At 40.8% G+C, this 13629-nt stretch overlaps 1 protein-coding gene and 1 long non-coding RNA gene across 2 annotated transcripts; one reads left to right on the forward strand and one right to left on the reverse strand.

Annotated features, from left to right (window-relative positions):
- Positions 1-18: 18 nt before the first annotated feature.
- Positions 19-1348, reverse strand: LOC149658481 (uncharacterized). The gene is made up of 2 exons (XR_016370000.1): positions 596-1348; positions 19-502 (listed from the first exon to the last, which is right to left on the reverse strand). It is a non-coding gene; the product is annotated as an uncharacterized LOC149658481 (long non-coding RNA).
- Positions 1349-9432: 8084 nt separating this feature from the next.
- LOC149658482 (uncharacterized) lies at positions 9433-10804 on the forward strand. Its single transcript, XM_089844815.1, has one exon. It carries the CDS (start codon positions 9501-9503, stop codon positions 10518-10520), a length of 1020 nt encoding a protein of 339 aa, XP_089700941.1. The 5' UTR covers positions 9433-9500; the 3' UTR covers positions 10521-10804.
- The last annotated feature ends 2825 nt before the right edge of the window (positions 10805-13629 follow it).

Genomic DNA, 13629 nt, shown 5'->3' on the forward strand with positions numbered 1-13629 from the left:
AATAAGGTTTGCTGTCAATACTTTCCAGAAAATCACCGTTAATGGCAATAGTATTTATTGTATTTAATAGTTTACAAGGTAAACAAACGTGTTACGTTGGTGAGGAATATGTGTATAAATCTTCTGTAGTGAGCGTTGTTTTTCATAAAGCATTACCAAATGAAACATTTTAATCATTTAGGTAGAATACAAGGTTTTAATTAATACAATGGAACCCTGATTTGAGTAAATAAATAACGGCATTTTTAACTATCACTACTGTTACCTATGCTTACGAAATAAATAAAGAATAAATTCATAGCATAATACAAAGCAGACTTCGAAGACAGAGCATATATGAGGAAACCAGGATGGGAAATAAGATTGACGGGCCTGGTGCACTATGGATATTGTTTTGACCAAGGCTTAGAGAAATTAATTCACCATGGCTGCGCACCACGATTAGAAGCATTAAAGGGGCTGAAGCGACCAAGGCTTAGCGCAATTTCACGGGTTTCACCGCCTTAAAAAAAGTGGCAAGTTTAGAAACAGATTGTGGGACAATAGAAAGGTGGAAAATTATGAAATTAGGCTTATATTAAAACTTGAAACCTACTTTATATTATATTTAAAATCTATCCATCAGCAAATCCTCAAAAAATATGAAAATGACAACGATAAAGGACCCACTCTCAAATTTTTTCCCCTTAAAAAAATGGCGACCACAAACGGGGTATTTGTCACGGCGGCAATATTAAAGCAGTCTTATCTCACTACCGATAGGGCATTTCAACCAAAAGGCATTAAGAAAAAACAATCGGATTAATATGACGCAACTAAACGCAAAAAAGGCCAATTTTGGTCGCGCTGCAATTTTCTAGTAAATCAGTCTATCCGTGCTTAAATAACGCAGATTGGGGTAATTTTGAAAATTTAAAATTAAACATACTTAAACTTAAAATTAATCAATGAAAGCTGGAAAGCACAAATACTAAATATGAGGCTTTCATTTGAAACCGTTTTCAAATCAAACAAACGTATAGTTATTTCATGACGGCTTCCACAAAAAGGCTATCTGTTAAATTTTTCCCATGTTATTTCTATGGAAAATTTCATGATTTTCATCAAAATATCGTAAAATTTTTATGGAAATGAAAACCACCCTTAGCAACTTTATTTTTTATAAGAAAAACTAATGGATGGATCTTTTTGAAATTTTAACCACATATTTAGGTCCCGAATTGTAGTTCTGTGGAATTTTTTCAAAGCAGTTAATACGATACAAAAAAAGTTATAACCAATCAAAAAACCATCCTTATACATTAAAGTCGGTATGAGGTCTTATCTAAGAGAGCTATCGCTCTCCTAGAATAAAACTTGTATAGTGAAGTTAGGGGCCAAGGCCTATTTACAGCTAGTTCTTCTAAATTCCAACGAAGCGATTCAGGATCCATCTTGATGTTATGAAATCTAAAGTTTGAAAGCGAAATTCTGTTGTTCTCATTCGTTATTTTATACTAAATTTCCCTAGGCTTATTAGCAGGGGGTAAAGGGGTGTAGGGTTACCTAAGCTTCTATTGGCCAATGGTACGTTGACCTTTCGGACGTGTTTAAACATGCCTAATATTGTTTGTAAATCAACAATAGGTGACATAAGATTGGCATCCGATTGATTTTAAGAGGTGACAGATGGTAACAAAAGGATGAGTCGTCAATAAATTTTAAAATTCAACAAAAGGATTATAACAAAAGAGCTGATGCGTCATTTCATGGGTTTTTACGACAATGCATGAAGGTGTAAGAAAAATATTTCTTCAATCAATCAAATATTGACAGGTCTATTTAAGGAGTAATAGACAGGTAGGTCAAGTTTACTATTGTATAACTTACTTACTCGTAAGTGGTTATGGAGTAAAGTACAAAAAGGATGTCTAGAATACGTCAGATCTTGGAGATAAATCCCCAAAAACTACTTATTGGATTATTTATTTTATTGATTTTGGGAATGCTGGAATTCCTTAATCTCTGGTTTCAGAACTTTGACATAAAAATACGCTTACAGTCTAACAATGTAACAGTCAAGGACAATAGATATTTCGCAATAGCTATATAAGAAATTCAGTATAAAAACCCCCTGACTCAATTGAGAAGAGCATCATTATTCGAGAAGATCTTAAACTTACCTGATGGAAAATCAAGAAGCTGGCAAAAGGAAGATAGGTGTGACTTACGAACGTAAAATTAACGGGAGATTCCACATATCTAAAGAGTTTTTCTTAACAACGGGGTTTGTAAACGGTACGCTGGAACCAGAGGTTCGTCTATGTAGGAAACAATCTGTAAAAAGTTTCGCCATTCCCACAAGTACATGGGAAAAGCTGATTCCACGTTTACCAGTATTAGCAGGCTGAACTGCCGCCAATGAAGCCAACAATTTTGAAATGGGGGTTCCCATTCAACCGAATCTCGTTGGACAGAATCGCATTCGACAGAAAATGTTTGGATAGAATTTCAAAATCTAGCCCAACGGCGGGTTTCAATTGAGGTGGAATATTTTATAACATTTTTAAAGTCAGTTTAGGTTAGGTTTGGTTGTAATTGGATTATTGATAGGTTATAGGTTTGGTTTGGTTTGGTTAGGTTAGGTTTGGTTTATTGTAAGCTGTGGATTATTGAAATAATAGGTTCTTAAATAATGCTATGTTTTTATTGGTTTCTTACAAACTTTGATGTTCCATTAATATTTATTCTGTCAATTGTAATATAGGTAGCTATTATCAAAACGATATGTGAGCATTGATTGCTATAGCGTCAAGTAATTTCATTGCTGTAGTTATTCGGCTTATTTTAGGATTCTTGATGTCGTTTTGATATGCGGAAACAGAATTAATATACCTTTTATTGAATTCGATGGTTTCTTTTTTGACGGGTTTGGGTGGTTTTCCGATATCGTTGTCTTGTTTGGAGGCTCGAAATCTCTGCTGTACTTTGTGTAGTTCTTGCAAAAACGGATAGAATGAAGGTTTCACACTGAACTTGCTTTTGGAACTTCGATGCATCGCTTCCAAATGGTTAGTCGTTCGTAACTCATAATCGGCGAAGTGATTCCACATTTCAAGTGGATGGATACTACTTTGTAACCAATTGTCAACAAAGTAGTGCAGGAATCGAACAACGTTAGGCTTATTACTAGGAATTGAACTTTGTAGAGCAAGCCAAAGCTCATCGTATTCTTCAGTTGGTACCAAAGGTAGAGCCATAAGACGACGAACCAATAGTCTGATTTCGTTATTGGCTTTGTACTGGTTTGCGAGGTGATTTTTGTTCACGGCTCTCCAAACAGCTTGGGTAAAGTGAAAGTAGCATCCCTTAATTTTTGATGTTGGAAACGAAAGTTATATTGCTGAAATCATGGCTGTTTCGTAATAAATTAGAAATTGTGATGGTGAAAAGGTTAAATTTCTTTCTTCAGCTGCTTGATGAATAAGGGAGAACATTCGAGAGTAGACTGTTCTCGAGTGGCCAGGCGTGAAGACGTACAAAATGGGTAGCACAAAACCGTTGCATGGTATGTGAAGAATGTAAAGCTGCTTGAATTGCTGTGGACACACGTAGTGAGTTCCGTCCATAAGTACCGATTGAGATTGGCCTAGTAAAGTGAAGAACTCAATTGTTGCGAATCGAGTAATTTTGTCTTCTGCGCCATTGTCAAAGAGTAAAAACTGTTCCTCGGAATCCCCGACATTTAATCACTTTCCGTCTAATTCGATATCTTGTCTATGCTTTGGATTAGTAGGGAGATGTTTACCGCGCCAACGGTACATAGAAGAACGTACGCATTTATATAGTGGTAATGAGGCTTGCGCTTCCAAATCCGACATTTCCGACGACATGGCTTGTTTTTTTTCTTCCCTGCATGCATTGCTGTATATGTCGTGAATTCGTTTTCTGTTGTTTCTATCTTGGTCTAATTCATAGGCCTGTGCGAGCCCAGTTTTTTGGGGTTCGAGTCGAGTCTACTAATTAATTCTACTCTTGAAAAAATTATTTTGTGACGTGGTTGTTTCAATCCAAAAACAAAATTTAGTGACCCATAATCTTAAGGATGAAATGATATTAAAACTAGTACATCAAAATAATGAGTCACAACAAATGTTTAAAGCAACTCTAGAGACCATTAATAAGAGTTAAAGAGATTCATTAAAGGCCCATAGAGGTTCCCCTCCCCAATCTTCGAGATCAAACGCAAGTTCGAGTTCGGAATCTGATACCCATCAAATTAATACGAAACGCACCCATTTAAATGATATACAAAAATCGCCCGAAGAAAATGTTATTGATAGAGAAGAAATCCTTAGAAGAGTCGAAAAGACTAGAAAAGTGGAAGAGAGATTAAACACGATATTTACATCAACCCCTTAAAACCAAAAAGGAACAATCAAGAAAGAATCCCTCCCCTCCACTATATTAAAGTGAGTCGACAATCCTTTTATAAAGGTAAAAAAGTCGCTTTTTGCATTGCAAAAGTGCTGGTTATTCGAGGGCTTTGGTACCTCGAAACCCGATCTATTGCCCCCTATTGGGCTAACATTTAGTTTGAGTTTGTACAACTTGTAGGCCTAACTGGCAGGTATAAAGGAATGAAAACGAGCTGAAATTTCTGCTTGATGTGAGTCAATCAACAGTTAGCCGTAGCGTTACTGCTGTGAGTAAGGCTATCGAGGACATCAGAATAACATTTCCAACAACGGAACAAGAAGAAATGGAAAAAAAGATTGGGTATGTAGATTTAAAAGTTAATGTTATACATCATGTCCATTAATTTCTCACTTATCTCCTGCTTTAATTATTATTTCTCCCTTATCGAGAGCGCTGTGGTGGGCAGATCGCAACTCTAAAAGGTAATTGCTTATTTTAAAGGTAATTGCTAAGGTTTTAATCAGGCGTGACAATTGACTAAGGAAAAAAAATTATTCAATGATTGTACGCCTGTTAAAATTAATACAACCATTGAAGAGTATAAGCCCCCAGCGATTATATAGTGATCTTCCCTCCAATTTGGTAACCTAAAAATAAATCTGTCTGAAAAATAAAAATAAGAATTGTATTAACTATAATTTTTCTTAATAAACATTGGCAATAGACAACGTACAATTTTGAATGCTGGGGGCTTTAGGTCTATTATGAAATAATAATGGCCTCTATCTGGAAGAAATGAAATGCATTTACTGACACAAAAGTTTTTTTTTAATTTTTTTTTATTATTTTTTGTTTTTTTAATTTTTTTAATTTTTTTTGTGTTTTTTTTGCTTTTTCTTATCTTCCCCATTTAACTAGGTAACCGCTTCCCCTATGCCCGTGCAAAAGCTATACATTACGGAAAAAAATTCGCCTAAACTCTGAATTAGGATGTCTTCAATAGGGACAACTTGGTTCATAATTAGTGTGATCTCGTAAGTTATTTTCGATATTTGTGATCAAGACCCGGTTAATACATCTTTTTCAAAAATAGGCATGACTGCACGGAAGTGCAATCATACCTGTATTTTCAATCTTACATATTACGTATATCCTATTATTTAGGGGTGCATGATCCCCCTCTATTTCTAATTCCGCCCCCTTGTCCCTCCGCCCCATCACCAACCCCCTCTTGTCCCTCCGCCCCTGGAACTTCACGTCCGGTCTTTGTCTTAAAATAGTACATGGACTTTCTCACGTCATCGTACACGATTGAAGCGTTCGGGTACCTTGGTAATAATAAATGGTTTTAGGTAAAATACATCGTTCAAGCCGAATTAAGGTGGCGCTTTCAATTATGGCGTTTAAAACTTTTTAGATTCTTAGACAGAAATTTTTCTCGACATTTTCGTACATTAAACGTTCATTTTGTAATTTTTTTTATTAAAATAGTAACCCCGTTGTATTGATAGTTAAAAAGCATCTTCATTATTTTTAGCCAACCACTATGTTAAAAAACACAATTAATATTAATCTTATCTTTGTACACTTTGACCTATCGTATAATCATGCGAGGTTTCTTTATGACTAATGTAATAAACATCTAGCAGAGTTGTCTGGGCTGCGGACTAATAAACATGAGTTTTATCTAACTACAACCTAAGTCTTTGCTAAGTTAGAACTAGCTTCCCAGTACCGTATAGGGAAACAACACATGGTGTCAGAATAGAGCACGGATCCTCGCCGTCACGTTACGCCTTCGCTTTCGCTCACCTATGGACGGACTGAAAGCTCCACCGGAACTCTCGTTCACTGGGAACGCCGACAAGTCGTGGCGGGACTTTCGACAACGGTTTGAGTTGTTCGAAGCTGCAACAGCCTCCGGGGACGGCCGTCGCGACGCACAGAAACTCTCCCTGTTCCTGCACATCGCCGGTCAGGAAGCCATCGACGTTTTTAACACATTCACATTCTCAGGGGAGGATGGTAACGATCCGAAGACTTATACGAACACGCTAGCGAAGTTCGAAACGTACTGCACTCCAAAGAAAAATGAGACCTACGAGCGGTTCATCTTTCGCAGTCGGATGCAAAAGCCGGGCGAAGGCATCACCCAGTTCGTCGGCGACTTGAGACTCAAGGTCAAATCCTGTAATTTCGGGGATTTAGAAGAATCTCTCATCCGGCATCAAGTAGTATACGGTATCACTGATCAGAAAGTGAGACGGACATTGCTGGCAGAGGAAAGCCTCACACTCACTCGGGCGGTTCAAGTATGTCAGGCGACAGAAACAATGGCGCAGCAGATGCGAAGCTGGTCCGATGGAACCGTAGCACCCAAGGAGGAGAACGTCGATGCAATCACACGATACGGTCACAAGCCTAGTCACAAAGAGCGACCACCGACGAAAGGATACCGACATCAATCGTCCACGACCAAGACCAGTCGCTACGACCAGGACAGACACAGTCGTCCCATACTCGTACAAGACTGCCGGTTCTGTCACAAGGCCCATGAGCGAACTAAGTGTCCGGCATATGGGAAGAGTTGTCGAAACTGCAGGGGACGGAATCACTTTGCGGTGGCTTGTCCAGAAGCACAAGTCGATGAGATACAACAGGAATCGGAGAGTGAGGATGACTTTATAATCGATATGGTTGAGGCACCACGGAGAGACCGGAAGGATTGGATAGTACCCATACTCATCAATGGAATTTCGGTGCCGTGCAAATTGGACACGGGCGCTCAAGCCAATCTCTTGCCGCTAAATTATCTCGAGGGCATGTCACCGAAACCCCGGCCGCGCAGAACAGTCGGGCTCAACGCATATGGAGGAAGCAAAATCAAAACTTTCGGTGAGATTAGCGTCCAAGCTCAAGTCAAGTCCAGGACGATCATCACGGAGATGGTCCTGGTAGAACAGGGGGAAAGACCCATACTAGGTCGGGAGACCTGTGTGGACCTTGGACTTGTAAGACTAATCTACGAGGTGGTAGAAGACGTTAGCAAGCCGGAGACGGGAAAGGCCCCGGACAGCAATGAGGGGTTCCGCAAAACAATCACGCAGGAGTTCCCGGAGGTATTCAAAGGCATTGGATGCTTGCAAACGTCATGCCGAATTCAGTTGAAGGACGACGCAGTTCCAAGGATTGTCCCACCCCGGCGAATTCCATACTCGCTGCGAGGAAAACTACGAACCGAACTGATTAGACTGGAAAAACAGCGAATAATTCGCAAAGTCAACGAGCCAACGCCGTGGGTTAGTCCTCTGGTCATACGTGAAAAGAAGGACGGATCGCTACGCCTGTGTTTGGACCCTAAGTCGCTAAACGAAAACATTCAGCGAGAACACTATCAATTGCCGACGAGAGAAGAAATCGAAGCCGAACTAGCCGGTGCCAAGTATTTCACAAAACTCGATGCAGCGTCGGGCTTCTACCAAATCCCGCTCGATACAGAGAGCCAGCTGCTAACTACATTCAACACGCCATTCGGAAGGTATTGTTTCGAGCGGCTTCCGTTCGGAATCGCGTCCGCACCGGAGGTATTCTTCAAACACTTCAGCCAAATCTTTGACGACATACCAAACGCAAGACCGCTTCATGATGACGTTATAGTATGGGGGAAGACAGGAGCGGAGCATGATAAATGTCTCAGGCAAGCGCTGAGAAAACTCAAAGAAGCCAAAGCGACACTAAACTTGAAGAAATGCGTCTTCAAGGCAGCTGAAGTAGTCTATATGGGAGAAATCATCTCCCGAAGCGGGGTCAAGCCAGACCCCAAGAAAATCGAAGCAATTCTAAATATGCCCACCCCGACATCAAAGATCGAGGTTCAGCGAGCTCTGGGCGTAGTGAACTTCGTGGGGAAATACATACCACATCTTTCGGCACACACCACGCATCTACGAAGTCTAAAGAACAAGAACGTCGACGACCAGCTGATCTTACCAGAACACCACCAAGAATGGGAGCAGATCAAGAGGGTCCTAACAAACCATCCGGTATTGAAATTCTATGACCCGGAGAAGCCCACGAAAATATCCACGGACGCGTCAAAAGATGGACTAGGCGCTGTTCTAATGCAGCTGCATGGACAGGATTGGTGGCCGGTTGCGTACGCCTCACGAACCTTAAGCCAAGCGGAAACACGGTATGCTCAAATAGAAAAAGAGAGCTTGGGACTCGTATTCGGATGCCAAAGATTCCACAACTACATATATGGCAAGGAGCTGATTCTGGAGACAGACCATAAACCGCTGCTGGCGATGGCCAACAGAGTGCTGGCCGAGGTACCACCACGTCTGCAGAGGCTGTTCCTAAAGTTAATGAAGTATCAGTTCAAAATCATCTTCACTCCAGGGAAGTGTCTCGTACTGGCCGACGCACTATCCCGATCTAGTCTGCCAGCAGCAACAGCAGAAGACGAAGACACTCAGAAGGAAGTCGAAATCCACGTAAACGCAATAGTCCAATCATTGCCGGTGACTCAAACCATGATGGGGCGGCTGAGAGATGAAACGGCTAAAGATGAGGAACTTCAAGAAGTTATACGACAGATACGGAGCGGCTGGGAACAAAAGGGCCTAGAAGCAGCCGGTTACGCAAGTGTGAAATCGGAGCTCACGGAAGCGAATGGCCTGGTACTCAAAGGGTCCAGAATTGTGGTTCCAAAATCATTAAGAAGTCACATGCTCAAAGTAGTCCACGACGGACACTTGGGCATCGAAAAATGTCGGCGAAGGGCTCGGCAGTGCATCTATTGGCCTGATATGAACAACCAGATAGAAAGCCTATGCAAACAATGTCCCACGTGCAACACGTATCAGTACACACAGCGGCAAGAACCATACCTTATCAGGACGGCGCCGGTTAAACCTTGGGATCGTGTCGCCACAGACATCTTTCATAACGCAGGGAAAGATTTTCTGGTGGTAATAGACGCGTACTCAAACTATGTAGAAGTAGAGACGTTGCCATCCACATCAGCTAAAGCCGTAGTAACCAGCTTAAAGCGAACCTTTGGCCGTCACGGGATTCCACGGGAAGTACTATCAGACAACATGCCGTTCAGCGCGCAAGAATTCAAGGATTTCGCGGAAGAATACGACTTCGTCAGCACGACGTCGAGCCCACGATATCCACAGTCGAATGGGCTGGCAGAAAAAGGCGTGCAAATCGTGAAGCGCTTACTGGAAAAAAGCTTGGACTCCAACGAAGACTTTCAATTAGCCCTCCTTAGCTACAGGAATACGCCGTTAGAACATGGAAGATCTCCGGCCGAACTCCTTATGAGAAGATCACTTCGAACCCGATTACCTGAGTTCGAAAGCAAAGAACGAGTATTCACACCACCCAAGAGGAAAAAACAGCGGCGCAAAGGCAAAGAGCTACCATCTCTACAGACAGGAGCGGTTGTCCGAATACAAAATCAACACGGTCTCTGGCGGAAAAAGGGCCGGGTCATACGAGAGGTGGCCCCAAGATCTTACGAGGTTGAGCTGGAAGAGGGGGGGAAATGGAGAAGGAATAGACGGCAATTAAGGGAAGTCATGGAACCATTCAATAAGAGTGGGGAACGAGATCACGAAGAAAGCATGGGAGAGACTTCCCTTACGTACAAGGTGCCTATAGCCATCCCCAGCAAGAAGGGAGTAGTCACGCCAGCACCTGCAACATCAAGAGTCAGAGAGTCCACACCAGTCTCGTGTCCAAGCCAGGCAGGGGAAGCAGACATGTCTTCGCCAGTACCCACAACTCCAACAGTCAGAAAGTCCACGCCAGTCCCTACGCCAGTCTCGTCTACAAGTCAGGCAGGGGAGGCGGATATGTCTTCGCCAAAACCCTCAACTTCAACAATTGGAAAATCCACGTCAGCCTCGTCTCCGAGTCAGGTGGAGGAAGCAGACCTGTCATTTCATTCGCTTCCGGAAGAGGACGCAGAGTTCTCCGAGTTACAGACAAGACACAATGGGGAGGTCACTATTCCAACGCCCGTACCAACAAAAGCAAGCAAGGTCACAACCACCGTCAGACGATCCCAACGTAAACGGAGAAGCCCCGATAGGCTTATAATCCTATGACCAGAAGTCACACGGACTCGGAGGACCAATAACCCTTAAGAACAAGCCGAGGGAAATCAAACCTTGCATTCAATAGGAAAGGGAAGATGTATTGATAGTTAAAAAGCATCTTCATTATTTTTAGCCAACCACTATGTTAAAAAACACAATTAATATTAATCTTATCTTTGTACACTTTGACCTATCGTATAATCATGCGAGGTTTCTTTATGACTAATGTAATAAACATCTAGCAGAGTTGTCTGGGCTGCGGACTAATAAACATGAGTTTTATCTAACTACAACCTAAGTCTTTGCTAAGTTAGAACTAGCTTCCCAGTACCGTATAGGGAAACAACACACCCGTGTTGAAACTTTCCATAAAATCCTACAAAAAAAACATATACTCACCAAATACGGAAAAAATAAATTCAACCCGGGGCTTAACCCTTCTAGAGCACTAACCTCTAGTAATACCTTCGAAATTTCACTCCCCCACCCCTTTTTTTTCTTCTTCTTTTGAAGAACCTCCGATGCTCTTTAGAGCGACAGATCGCATGTTGAAGTCGAAGAAACTATTGCGATAAGGTAGCGAGCCCCCAAACCAAACCCGGGTGTTTAAAATGAAAATAAACTTAAAATTTTAAAACCAAAAACTTGTAAATAATTGCGACTTTCGAGTAAAGACCAATACTAAAATTTTGCAATGGTGCCTTCACGTCGGGAAAGATAATTAAGGACAAATCGATTTGTATGTGAAAAAAAATTAGTTAACCAAAAAAGAACGTAGAGCCAAACAAAACAATCATGGCAAACAACGACCGAGAATTATCGCTTCAAAAGGCCAAACTAGCTAGAAAAACTGCGGAGTTCGTTAACAAAACTAATTAACGCGACAGACGCGCAGGTTAAGGACAAAAGTTTGCAAATACTGGATTTAGAAGACAACCTTGCGCTTCTTGTACAAAAAGAAGATGAACTAAAACAATTGGAATTGGAAGTTAGAACGTATATGGATGACATGGTGGAATTGGAAAAAGACCTCACCGTAGCAGAGGACTACAAAGACAGGATAGTGCTAACCAGATCCAAGGCACACCGCGTTCTTCAAAAACTAATGGGACTTTCGTCACAATCATCCACGCCAGCGTCGCCAAGTGGGTCTATAATTAACCAAAACAACGGAAACGGATACGGACACGTGGCCAAAGCTACAACCAAGCTCCCTACGCTCGCTATGCAAACATTCAGCGGCGATATCAGCAATTAGAACTCTTTCTGGTCCCAATTTAAAGCGGCTGTGGACGCCAAAGCAGATCTATCCAAGGTAGAAAAAATAACATATTTGATTTCCTTACTTGAGGGAGAAGCGGCATGCGTTGTTGATAAAACTAATTACTCAGATCAGGCTTATGATGACGCTTGTCAATCGCTAAAAACCAAATTTGCTAGAATATATTTAATGCAATTTACTTTAATGAATAAGTTACTAGAGATGCAACCAGTCCTCGGAGTTTCAAATTTGAATGGATTAAGAAAAATTATAGATTCTTGTGAATCACATCTTAGAAATTTGAAAAATGTAGGAGCAAATTCAAAAACTAACGGGATGTTTCTGTGCCCAACGTTGTTAAGAGTCTTACCAAAAGAAATTGGACTAGAATATACCAAAATAAGAGTCCCAAATTCGTCATGGGACGTGGACCATTTGATTAAATTCTTAAGAAACGATATAGATGTTAGAGAAACGTCGGAAGTGGTAGGTAGAGACAATAAACCAAAAGAATCTCAAGGGTCATTTGCAAAAGCTTCAGGAAATGGCTATCATGAAAAGGGTAAATTAAGAGATTACCATTATAATAAAAATCAAACAAGTTCAGCTTCAGTATTGGCTGCGAGGGGTAGTAAGACAAGAAAAAACCCCATTCTGTATTTTCTGTAAAAACGAAGGTCGCCCTTCTAGTAACTGTAACAAAACCAAAATGGAGGATAAAAAACGAATAATTTGACAGGAGCACAGATGCTTTAATTGCTTAAAGGGCGCTCATAGTTCGTATGGGTGTCCCTCTAACTTTAAAGGCTGTAGAAATTGTAAGGGTTAGCATTATGTCGCTGTATGCGAAGAAAGTGAAGCAAATAGGGTTCAGCAAAGTAGAAACCAAAATGAACCATTCCGTCAAAACAATGGGCAATTAACAACTGAACAAACCACGTCAGTTAATACAAATTCCATGACAGGAACCGCGGTCCTGTTACAAACGGCAAAAACAGCTGTAGTTAATCCAAACAATCAAAACCAAAATTTAGTAGCTAGATGTTTGTTAGATCAAGGTACCTTTATAAAAGGTCTCACGGGATTTAAATTTACCCATTATTGGGGAAGAAAGGATAAAATTCAACACATTCTTAAACCAAGAATCGAAAGTTTTTAATTGTAGAAAGGTAGCTTCAGTACTAAAAAACCTTAGAGAACCAAACAAAACGGTTCTAATCGAAGCAATAGAAGTACCTTTTGTTTGTCGTAGCGTCACATCAATCAATGACACAGAAAAAAACCAATTGGCAAAATCTAAAGGCATAGAATTAACAGATAATTTCGAAACTCAAAATAGCGACCCTTCCATTATTGATTTGTTAATAGGCGCTGATTATTATTGGGAATTAGTGCCGGGAAAAATGATACAAAACTAGGTTGGGTGGTGCAGGGCCAATCCACAGTAAAAGAGGGGGAAATTGCCAGTTACGCAATAACAAGGATGAAAATAGGAATAGAAGAGAGGAAATTAACAAAAAAACCTAAAATCCATGTGGTAACTGGAAACTATAGGTATAAATAGCCTTGGACTCCAAAATAAAGATAGTGAAAACGAGATACTAGAAAAATTCCAAGAGGAAATAAAGTTTGAAGAAGGGAGGTATACCGTGAAATTTCCCTGGAAAACCCCAAAAAGCTACCTGCCAAATAATCTTCCACTCGCATTGAAAAGATTCAAAACCCTGACAAACAAGTTCGAAAGAGATCCCCTTTTTTAACAAAAATATAAAGCAGTCTTAGATGAACAAATAGATAATGGGATTATTGAAGAGGTACAGACAGATGCAGGTGTCGAGGTTAGGGAGGGAACTTTCT

This window comes from Phalangium opilio, unplaced genomic scaffold (assembly GCF_054372755.1).
Source record: "Phalangium opilio isolate 3A_F unplaced genomic scaffold, DU_Popi_V2 ptg000077l_1, whole genome shotgun sequence".
In the NCBI taxonomy this organism is placed as follows: Eukaryota; Metazoa; Arthropoda; class Arachnida; order Opiliones; family Phalangiidae; genus Phalangium; species Phalangium opilio.

Bases quoted from the DNA above. Each gene is read 5' to 3' on its own strand.
- LOC149658482 (XM_089844815.1), top strand. From the start codon at position 9,501: ATGCCGTTCAGCGCGCAAGAATTCAAGGATTTCGCGGAAGAATACGAC.